Source organism: Globicephala melas, chromosome 11 (assembly GCF_963455315.2).
Source record: "Globicephala melas chromosome 11, mGloMel1.2, whole genome shotgun sequence".
NCBI classification, from domain to species: Eukaryota; Metazoa; Chordata; class Mammalia; order Artiodactyla; family Delphinidae; genus Globicephala; species Globicephala melas.
In genome coordinates, this window is record NC_083324.2 from 73,747,487 (window position 1) to 73,759,613 (window position 12,127).

A 12,127-nucleotide genomic window follows, 5' to 3' on the forward strand; every position below is an offset into this window, starting at 1 on the left:
GGAGAAGCCAGGATTATGACTGCCCTTCTTCTCACTGAGTGATGCTGAGAATCTCTAAAAAGGAGTTTACACATAGGAGCTGAGGTTGATGGTACATTCTACGTCCACTTAGTTAACAAAATTATACTAAAAAGAATGTAAATGTAAAGAGTTAATTAGATCCAATATTTACTTTAGGGAACCACGGATCTTAAGTAACTTAGGAACCACATGACACTATCAAGTAGTGTTTCCTGTTGCTGGTACCAGCTAGAGATGCCAACACTTCTATTTCCTCCTACTTCTGTTTGGTTCAGCCTAATTTCTGATGAAATCAACACTTTGCCAAACATGCAAGTAATGGTTTGATGTGCCCATAATGACGATGATGATCATGACGATGATGATTGATTCATCTTGTCTCTTGCAGGAAGTTGCAGGGATGCCTCTGTCTTGAGGAAAATACACCTAGTCCTCACTTTTAAAAAGGTGACTTTTTTTGAAACTCACACAACGGTCGTGTGAATATAATGGCTGGAATGCTGCTTGAATGCACCTGTTTGAATGTCCCCTCCTCTGTGGAGCCTTTCCTTACTCCTTCGTCCACCCTTGGGCATTCCCAGAATACCCACGGCACAACGCTCTCTCACTCCTCCATTTCACCAATATTCACAACTTGCAAGTCTGTCTCCTGTACCACATTGTTATTTCTTGAGAGCAAGGGCTCTGTCTACACACGCTTCTTCCTCCCAAATGCTCAACAAAATCCCAGGCAAGGTTTGCCAGGTACCTAAATACGAACCAAACGCTCTCGGTGCTTTTGAAATGGACCTTGTGGTAGAATAAAGGAGACGATTTATACACCAAACAGGCAGAGAAAAATAGAAAATAATGATGTATTAAATTAGAAAAGAAAGTGCATTTCATTAAAGGAGTTCATTCGAAACCGGAAAGGGGAGAAATGAGTGTTGACTGGGGTTTTTATAGGTTCATAGAGTAATCATTTTTGTTGTCTTCACATAAAAATTTGTGTAAATATGAATTTGGGTGGGGAATGTTGGGGAAAACATCATCTTGATCTATAAAGATGATTTGTTTAGCCCTGAAATGATTTTTATGTTTTGATAATATTCAAAACCATAATCTTTATTAGAATATCAGTCTAATACAAAGATCACCAAAGTTCTTTGTTTGAGTATACTAAGGGCTAAACATTAACACTGACACTAAGTGTATTACTACTAGAGAAAGCATTTTATCTCATCAGATATTTTAGTTATATTGGCGCCAAAAGGGCAAGCTCGGTGACAGATGTAACATTTATTGACCATACGTACGAAGTACTATCTGTGACCTTAGAAACGTTAAGAAGGACCATCGATTTGACTTCAACAAGCCTTAGTTTCGTTTTTCAAAATGATGACGATGAAAGAAATTTAACCAGACAGGAAAATGCACTTAATGTCTGTCACAAAGGAAAGGATCTGAGCAACAATTTCTGCTCCCTCATAAGTGAACTCTTAAAAAATGCTTTGCCTGTAGTATAGAGAAGTCAATGATTAGACACACACTTTTAAATGCACTTACCAATTCTTGTAATTTTGAGCGGTCCTGGGTGATCTATGGAACAACCCATTCCATCAGCCCTACTCTTTAATATACATTGACCCCCAAGGACCATGACACCATGCATCTTTCCCTGGTCACTCAGAGCAAAATAAAACACCATCTGCGTGTGCGGGTGTGTCTGTCAGAGGCAGCCCTTACCTTCACAAAGAGGTTAACCTCAGGGTTAGTGGAACCTGATTCGTTTTCTTCTGAAACATCATCAGCAGAATAGCAGGTAGGGGAGTCCTCGCTGGTGGAGAAGGCTCTGCTGTGCTGGATGGTGAAGCTGGAAGGAGGAGTCGGATCTGCTTCCATCTCACTTCCATTCTCCTGGGGCTCCCCAGGTTGAGGATGCTGAGCCTCAGGGTATACTTTTTCAGGCAGGAGGTATTCTCCTGTTTCTCGTTGAAAAGAGGCTGAGGTGCTCTCCTGACCAACAACAGCATAAATGGCCACAGAGTCGTACCCATGGGTTTCCAACTCAGTGGCATATAAATTGGCTTCTGCCTTCAAGTCTTCATGGACATCATTGTAAAGGGGACCTTTGTCTTCTGCTGGCTGGTCTGAATCCTCATATGTCCTCTCTTTTTGGATTCTGTCATAGATGGTGCTGCCGTCTTCATCATTCATGCTTGTTGATTTGGTGGATCCTTTTGCAGGCAGACCTGAGTAGGTCTGAAATGAGGAAAGGGATAGAGGATGCTGTATCACCTTGCAGAGGAATCAACGGGCTTTTGAAACACAGCAACTAGCAACAGCTATCAATGACAGGTCCCTAACAATTATTGACTGGAGACTTTAATCGGCAAACCACAAGACCATTGGACATGAGATAAAGCTTAAACACTCAGTTAACTCCTTCACTCCTAAGGATATTTTCAAGCAGACTCTATAGTTTTCCTCATTGCCAGTAACTCCAAAATTCTTCGGATCAACTAGAGGTTGACTTGAATTATCTTCCTAGTATACATTGAAATTCTGAATATTTAGCCATTTGTCACTAAATAGTGTTCCCTCTTCCAATTGCCTCCAAATGTTGACAACATTCAAGAAGTCCCTGCTGTTCAGTGGAGCACAATTCTTCACAATAGTAACTCATCTATGAATAGCTGAATTCATTACACAAAACAGTTGTTTGAGTATTGATACCCTATGATGACTGTGCTGCACATGCTCCAGTTAGGTAATGAGTGCCACTTATGTTTCTTATCTGGAAACACCACTAGGTGATTAAATAACAGAAGGAAAAGAAGATAAATGCCCTTGTCTATGGTCACATCAGTACAGATCACCCAAACTAAGGGACTCAAAGATTTATGGCTTTGAGTTTTACTTTTTTCTCTTCGACCTGTGTGATCATCATAGTCAAGACACCTTCACAAAGATCCTCTTATGTACAGGATACTGAGTTGAGCACTAAACATTTGAGTTAGCAGACACATTCTCTGTCCTCAAAGGACTTCTAAAGTAAAGAACTGTATGCACAAAGTTGTCTAGTTGATGTCATCTACAGATGCCTCGAATACACAGGCTCTTTGTTTTTTAACCTGGTACTCTATCCTGCTAATTCCTGCATCCCTTCACCCACCACGTACATCGTTCTTTTTGAAGTGACAACCCAGACGGATTGTAAAGGGACTTTTGTGTCTAGAAATCATGTGAAAATTGAGAAGCAATGCAACTCTGGTTGACAGGTTCCAAAGCATTTGATGAGCATCTTTTTTTTTTTTTTTTTTTTTTTGCGGTACGCGGGCCTCTCACTGTTGTGGCCTCTCCCGTTGCGGAGCACAGGCTCCGGACGCACAGGCTCAGCGGCCATGGCTCACGGGCCCAGCTGCTCTGCGGCATGTGGGATCTTCCCGGACCGGGGCACGAACCCGTGTCCCCCACATCAGCAGGTGGACTCTCAACCACTGCACCACCAGGGAAGCCCTGATGAGCATCTTAGAGACAAAACTTCATTGTACCCTTGCCTCCAATGTTGCATCCAGGAATCTTCTGGAGCGAACTAAAGCAGTATTTCTAGAATTCAAGCTTTGGGGATAGCTTAAAGAATAGATAAAGGGAAAGAGACCAGAGACAGACTTTAAAGTCTATTGATGCTATCCCTTTCTTTTATTGAAAGGTGAGGTTTGATGGGTCCAAATACCTGATAGATTACCATAGTTCCCATAATCTGGTGTTTATAACTCAGTGGAGAGCCAGCTCAAGTCCTTCTCATAATTTTAGCCCTGGAGAAAAGCTAAAAGGTCATACAATCTACCTGATTTTACATTTGAAGGCAGGCTGGGACCTCGAAAGGGGAAGCAAGTGGTCCAAGTTCACAGAGTTAATGATGGAGCTGATTTTGGCTGTGATTTCCTAACCTCCAGTTCAGTGATCTTCCTGCCACTCACTCCCTTCTTAAGTCGCTGTTTTCCAACCTTTTTTATGATCATACAACCTTCCACTCCCACCCCATCCCTAAAGGATCCTTTTTAGGTATCTTTTCCATGAAATTAAAATACTGCCAATATATTACATATCTGTTACATACTGTATGTACATCTGTGCTTTATACATCAAAAAGAGTAAGTTAAGAATCAATTTTCACCCCTTTGGGGGTGACATCGCTCCTTTTGAGAATATGTGCTTTCACTGCTAGAACACTTCTAGATTATGTGCCATTCTGCAACAAGATTATGTGTCATTCTGCATCACTTCCAAGGAACAGTATTCTACGTGAGCTTATATATACCGCATGCTACCAGGTCCGCACCAAGATGACCCAGTGAGTCTGAGGGGGCTAGCTAAGCTTAGGGCCCAATACACAGGTATTTTATAAATTTGGTCCCCCTGTTATCCCATTTCAGGACACACCTATCATGATTTAGTTACAGGTTGTAACATGGAACCGGTCATCCCATTAAAGCATAAATCAGATCATCTCTCTCCCTACTCAGACTCCTATAATGGCTCTCCATTTCTTTCAGGAAAAGCCAAAGTCCATACAGTGACCCTCAAGGCCCTACAAAATCTACACAAACTCTCCTACATCTGCTTTTCTCCCCCTTGCTTACCCTGCTTCAGAGGATATGGCCTTGTTGCTGTGCCTGGAACCCTCCCAAATGCTCCCATATTAGGATCTTTACATTGGCTGTTCCCTCTGCCAGGAATACATTTCCCTTGGATATATGCAGAGTCAACTCTCCAAAATTCTAAGTTTTTGCTTATACATCCCTTCTCAATGAGACCACTCTAACTGTCCTGTGTAAAATGACAACCCATCCCAACTCCTATCTGTACCCCTCCTCATTACTAAAAACCCTTACCTGACTTTCTATTTCTTTTACCATAAAACATATCCCCTTCTAATAAGATATATACATTACTTATTTATTGTACATCTAGAGTTTGTTTTCTGTCTTCTCCCACTAGAATGTAAATTCTGTATGGGCACAGATCTGTCTGCTTTTTCATTATTGCTTCAGGCACCTAGAACAGTGCCTGGCACATATTAGATTCTCAATACATTATTTGTTGAATAAATTTTTGTGATTGTCTGATGTCATTATCCTCCATTGGACACACAAAGCCCATGACTATTTTGCTCATCAGTGCATACCTAAAGTCTAACAGATATCTGACACATAATAGGTGCTTATTAAATATTTGTTTTTATAAACAACTAAAATGGAGGAGATGTATCCAGAATTCAAGTCCTTTTACTCCTGGTCCATTTTCTTCCTGTGTTATGTACATAAGTGTTATTTCATTACTATATTGTAAACTCCTGCAGGAAGAAAACTAATACCTGGGTCTTCCACAGCACTTTGTATAAAACAAGTTGGCTTGTTTACTGATAAAAGAAAGAGTCTATCAACCAGTTAATCGACTGAAAGTATTCTGAGGGCTCCATATGGCTGTTACATATAACCTAAGAAAGGAAACAAGACATATTCACTCGATTGAGAAGTTCTAAGAATGAACTTGTGTGCCTTCTGAAATACAAGTTTGCCTGTATCACACCCATGTCTGGAAATTTTTGATAAAGCAGATATAGGAAGATGTGTGTTCCAAGACCTTTCACAAATGAAACCAAGCCTATCTGTCCAGCCAGCTTCTCCCTCAGCACTCCTTCAAATATCCTACTCTGCAGCAGAAACATTGCTCTTCCCCGAATATACTATGCCATTTCCTGCCCCTATGCTTTTGCACATATGTTGTCTCCACTGGGCAAAATGCTACTCATTCTACTAGATACAGGCTATAAATATACATAAAACGTGATCTTACCTGCATGTACAATGGAGGAAATTTACAAATTAGCTATTCCACAGAAAGGATCCAACTGGGACTACAGCAGCCCTGCCCATTGTCTTGGATAACTGTGGGGCCAAAGTCTAGTCTTCTGTTTTGCATGTACAAAGACTCAGTTTGGTCAGTTTACACAGGGTTTTTCAAACATTGTAGAACTGAGTCACTCTAACTAAACAAAAAAAAAAAAAACAAAAAAAAATTCAGTTTAGCAACATAAAGGCCAATCTTTAACTTTACCCCCCAAAACATAACTGCCACAATTGACTTGAATATTTGCTTGAGATAATAAGCATTATCTCTTCACGGTAGCAAATTCTACATAGGGAATCAGTTAAAGCAATATCCTCATATTACTTTTCTGTGATGTTTGTAGGATCTGAGGCAATACCCCTATTAAAAATAGGGGTATTTTTAAAACCCAGTATCAGTGATTTGTGCCTTTTCTTCTTATCTTAATCAGTCTTATTAGGGATTTTTAAATTTTCTTTCTTTTTCTTTTGAGAATATTTGACTTTATTAATAGTCTCTAGTGTGCATTTCTTTGCAATTTCATTAATTTCTGCTCTTATCTTTATTATTTCCTTTCTTCTCTTTTTGTTTTTACTTGTTTGTTGCTGTTTGCTTTTTATCCCAAGATAATTGTGGACACTTAAATCACTGGTGTTCAACTTTTCTTCTTTTCTAATATATGCATTTAAGATTATTAATTTTCCTCTAAGTACAGCTTTATCTGCATCTCACAAGTTTTGATATGATTTATTTTCCTTATCATCCAGTTCAAAATACTTCCCATTTCTGTTTAGATTTTTTTCCTTTATCCATGAGTTATTTATAAATGTATTGATCAGTTTTACAACAGTTGAAGATTTTCTAGTTCTATTTTTTGTTGATTTTTAGCTTAATTTCACTGTGGTCAGACAATACAGTTGCTATGATTTTAATCTACTGAAATTTGTTTTGAGATTTGCTTTATGGCCCAGCATATGGCCAACTTTGGAAATTTCCATGTGCATTTGAAAATGACATGTGTTCCTCCATTGTTAGGTATAGTATTCTGTAGATGATAATAAATTAGTGTCTGTTTATTTTTGTTACTCAATTATTTCATATTCCTATTGACTTTCATCTGCTTCTTCTATTAGGTATTGAAAAAGGAAAGTTAAAATCTTCCCTATGATCATGGATTTGTCTAATTCTTACTTCAGTTATCTCATTTTTTGCTTTATATATATATATTTTTAATAAATTTATTTTATTTATTTTTTATTTTTGGCTGCGTTGGGTCTTCATTGTGGTGTGCGGGCTTCTCATTGCAGTGGCTTCTCTTATTGCAGAGCATGGTGTGCGAGCTTCCGTAGTTGTGGTGCACGGGCTTAGTTGCTCCGTAGCATGTGGGATCTGCCCGGGCCAGGGCTCAAACCCGTGTCCCCTGCATTGACAGGCGGATTCTTAACTACTGCGCCACCAGGGAAGCGCTTGATTTATATATTTTTGAGGCTATATTATTGGATGCACACAGATTCAGAACTGTTATATAATCTTGGTAGATGGACTGTTTTTTCAGTAGAAAATGTCACTCTTTATCTCTAGCATTATTTTTTGCCTTCTTCTGATATCAGTTTTCTTTTGGTTAGTGTTTATGTATATATTTTCCCAAGATTTTACTTTCAATTTTTGTGTGTGGAGAAGTGGAGAAAGGGGATTAACGTATGAAATATAATGCAGAATCGATAATTCACAATGATGGAGAAAAACCAGATTGGATGGAGTATGTGGATTCCAGAAAAAATAGAGAAGATGGCAGTACTGGGCTAGATTGTGGATAGCCTTGAACGCCAAGATCAGAAATCTGAGTTTTATGTTCATAGGATGATATCAAGGATGGGCAGACACATAACACAGAAAGTCGTTCAATCCCACAATCATTTACATTCCAGCTGGCTTCAAGACAGAGGCAGGTGCTCGGAGAAAACCATTTCCAGTAGCTGGTGTTGCTTACTGGAGCAACTTGGTCTACTGTCACATCACAATGTGGCAACCACATTTCAATATGGGCACAGGGAGGGGACTGTGTAGAAGGTACCTGAGAACTTCAGATGGTTCTGCTGATTTATTTCAGTCACTGTGAATGTGCCCCGCTCCCATTTACCTCCTGGCACTCTCTCTCCTCCTTGGAGCTCCCTCAAACACCATTCCCAGCTGGTCACCGCATAGCTTTATTTTTGTAACCTTCATCTAGTTGTTCCAACATTTTGAATTTCATTCCTCACAATTCTGACTCTGCCATTATACCCACCATAGGTATCTCTTAAAATTTTACTGCACTTTCTTACTTTTCAAATTGTGAACAGTCGTCCATATCTTGACTCGTCATTACAATAGTTGGTCCACCTCGGTGCTGTCTACTTTATACAATCTGGGAAAAGTCCTAAAGGTCCTAGAAGCCTGAGTAGAAGTCATTTATGATGTTTTATTACTTAGAGGAAATGAATACAGAAAATAGGAAAAGGGTAATATTAAACATTGGGAGGATGAGACAGATGGGATGCTCTTCACTCAAACAATTTAACATAAATGGAAGGGACAACAAGGTTATTTAAATAAATTTGATTAAAAAAATTGAACATGGAAAAATGACTTTATTTTTAAAATTGGATGAACTATATACCCTTAAGCCCTCAGGCAGGGAAACCCTTGCTTCATCCTCTCCCTGCCCCTGGCATTGTCGACTTACCCAGGCTGGGACTACACACTCAACCACAGGGCCCCATCCTCAGGGATGTCTCCCAGCTGTCCCCTTGCCCTTCCTCTTTATTCAGACTGGGTCTAGTTTTCTCACTCCACTTCCTTCCTCTGCTGTCTCCAACATGACCAAAGTCTGACCCCTTAGTAGCTGTCTATCACTTCTCTAGAACCTTCTATCACTTCTCTAGCACCTTTAGTACAGGAAAAAAGCAACTTGAAGCAGATGAATTTGCAGATGTCCAAAGAACGAAATGTCCGGATAGTCCATTGAGAAGAGAGGAAAGGAGAGCTGGGCATCCCTTTAGCTGGGCTTTTGCAGACAAGGATAAAGGCGTGCTGCATCAGTGCTGAAGGAACTTGAGGAAATATCAAGTTTACTTAGTAACTTAATGGAGTATTACTGGGTTATTTTTTTTATCTCCATCATTCTGCCTAAAGGGAATGTGCCTTCTTTCCGCCATAGACAACTTGACTCCACTGAGCTCTCTCACTCTACCTTCCTCCAGTACATTTCTCCATCTTTGGAGATTTTACTTTGTGGTTTGAGGGGTTTTAAGGTTTTACCATTTGGGGATTTTTTTTTTCTCCAAAGACATCCAGGAAGTTTGATTCTGTATTATAAAACCAAAGGCAATCTATCTCAGTAATGTATTTTGTGTACTTCTCTAGATAGTCATCCCTCGGTATCTGAGGGGATTGGTTCCAGGACCCCCAGGGGTTACCAAAATCCACGGTTGCTCAAGTCCCCTATGTAAAATGGAGTATAGTCACCCTCTGCATCCTTGGATTCTGTATCTGTATAACAGATACAGAGCAGACTGTATAACAAATATAATGTAAATTGTTACTCTGAGCCATCCAGAAAAGATGGAGAAAGAACTGTGGGCTTTGAAAATGAAACCTGAGGAATAATTCCACCGGCTTGGGTACAAATGCCTGAGTAAGCTGTCCTTTCATACTTTGATTTTACATTTTCTAAACATTATTGCTGAAGGACACTGTCCTTAAGTTACTCCACAAGAAACACACTTACTGAGAAATAAGTACACAGCTATCATTTTCAGCTTCTTAGGTTCTTGTTGTGGCATCAAAAATGTCTGTGTTCTTTATATTAAGGAGACTTCTTTCCATTATAAATGTCATTCATGCTTATAAAAAAAAGATGATAAGAATCATCTGTAATTCCACTACCCGAAGGTACTTACGTTAATTTTCTCTTACTCCTTTTCTACCTGTATGTTTATATTTTCATTTGGAATCATAGTTGTCTTTGTATTCTGCTTTTTAAAAAATTGACATTATACAGTGTATATACATGGCATTTAAGCATATTTATATAAGACCAGTATTTTTCAGACAGTCAACTCAAATATTAGCTGATGTAATTTGTCAGTGTAGAAGATTCAAAGATACTTTTCTTTACTGTCTAGCCAAAAGACTTTTTAAAAGGCAAGGGATTTTGTTTAAGTAAGGGGTTGGCCCAACTAACGGGACAATAACATAGGAAACTTTCATTCTTCTTGCTTCCGTGCGCTTCCCAGGCTGTGACATGGTGACTCGACAGTAACACTGGGTGATACTCACAGCAGGGCAGGGCTCACTGAATGCTTTGCAAGCGGTTTCAAGACTGCCTATGATTTTCCTTTAAATATCGCTATCTGCAGATAACATACTCAATTTATCTACACACGTTTAAATTCTCTTTTGGTTTTAGTTTACATTTGGGTGCAGAGTGGGCAGACCTGGGGAGCAGAGATGGGAAATTATGGAATTGTGGGGTGAAAAAAAACAACTGGAGGTTAATTGAAGTGTTTCTTGTTTATAAAAATTATGAAGATGATGGGGGAATGTTTTAGCCACATGGGGTAAGGGAAACTTTGGTGCCAAACAGACCTGGGTGCAAATGTAGACTGCCACTTACCTTTTCTGAGGCTTGGTTTCCTTATTTGCAAAAATGTAAATAACACCTTCCTCAAAGTGTTGTTGGAAAGTTTAAATGAAAAAGATACGTGTGAAGCCTCAGAGCCTGACAGATTAGACAGGCGTGTTCAGTGTTAGTTTCCAATCCTTCTCCCACAGCTAAGCTGCATTGGTTTCAGAGCTCAGAATGAAGAGATTCTGGAGGGGAAAAAAAATATGTATAAGTAACATCATGACACGTTAGTATGTTAATAGAACTTAGTTCTACTCTGAATTATATTTATTATTATGTATTTTTGGAGTTATTTTCTTTCCATAACCCTGATATCTCCTCTAAATCATAATTATATTTTGCATTTTGTAGTAACTGCAAACTTAAAAGACATTTACAGACAGTATTTTGCATGATTTGGCCAAGAAGGCAGTAAGGCAAGTATTACCAAATCCGTTTTATAGATATGAAAGCCATGGCTCGGGCTGCTTTTCCGGTGCATGTTTGTAACACTAAGATTAGGGCCCAGGTCCCCTAACAGCTGCCACTGAACTTCGTGCATAGCTCAAGGATGCTGTGATCATTAAAGGTTTAAAATGCATGCTCTGTAAAGTATCCCTGTAAAGTAAGGGAAAATATCAGATGTCTATAACTGAACCAGAATGATAGATTATGCAATAAAAATGAACACGTTTTTACCAAAGGCAAACACAATATGCAAGAAAGATCAAGCTGAGAAACCCTCAGGATTTGGAAAACTGAGTGTTTTCTTTCATTCCTAGTCCACTAGGGAGCACTGTTACCCGGTCTCAGTGTAGACCTGGCATCATCACCTCATGAGCTGTTTCCTTCTTCCAGTCTAAAAAGTTAGGTAACTATTGCAAGTTTACAGATTCCCTGGTCTAAGGGCTTTTTTCCCATTTCCCAATTATTTTGCTTTGAGGATAAGGTGCCTCAAATTCAAAACATATGTTTAAAATATTTTATCTATATACGTTCTATTAGAGCTCAATTCCCTCCCTTTAAAAAATTCCTTACGGTTCATTTAACATGTATTAAATTTTTTAAAAAAGAAGAAAGGAGCTCATGAGGACCATTTGATCTTCACAACAACCCTATAGGGCAATTCGTTTTTCTATTTTACACCCGAGGAAACAATTTCAGAGAAATTTTCCTAGAGTCAATCTACAAACTCCCTTTGAATGTGTTTTACTCCTGCTCTGGTTCATTTTATTATCTAAGTAACTAAGTATTCATAACATTTTACCCCAAGTCTTAGCTCCTAACACTGATAATGTTCAAATAGAATAGAGAAAAAGTAGTGATAACTGTCTAAATTCCTGATTGTCCACACCAAAATTCGAATGGTTTCACTTTGTGTATGTGTATACACATTTGTCTATATACATATAAAATTACATTTGTACCCAATTTCCATACCAATACTTTGTGGCACTTTTGGTGTCCTGGGTCTTGATGTTTGCAGTTTCTTTACTGTCACTGAAGAAAATCTGTGTGATTTTCTTCAGTACTAATAATTACGGCACATAGCGTCTGTCTTATTAGTTCTACATCCTGAGGTCT

General features: G+C 38.9%; 1 protein-coding gene across 3 annotated transcripts in view; it reads right to left on the minus strand.

Annotated features, from left to right (window-relative positions):
- Window positions 1-12,127, minus strand: part of CLIC5 (chloride intracellular channel 5) — a 198,011-nt gene that overhangs the window by 164,959 nt on the left and 20,925 nt on the right. For 2 of the 3 annotated variants that reach the window (XM_060308967.2, XM_060308963.2), the window contains exons 2-4: window positions 10,553-10,749; window positions 5,863-6,055; window positions 1,747-2,262 (exon numbers count right to left, since the gene is read on the minus strand). In XM_060308967.2, the coding sequence (XP_060164950.1) occupies window positions 1,747-2,262; window positions 5,863-5,868 (522 nt within the window). In that variant the 5' untranslated portion in view covers window positions 5,869-6,055; window positions 10,553-10,749. Of the gene's footprint in view, window positions 1-1,746; window positions 2,263-5,862; window positions 6,056-8,219; window positions 8,332-10,552; window positions 10,750-12,127 lie in introns of all 3 variants that reach the window. The other variant, XM_060308964.2, reaches the window with a different exon arrangement.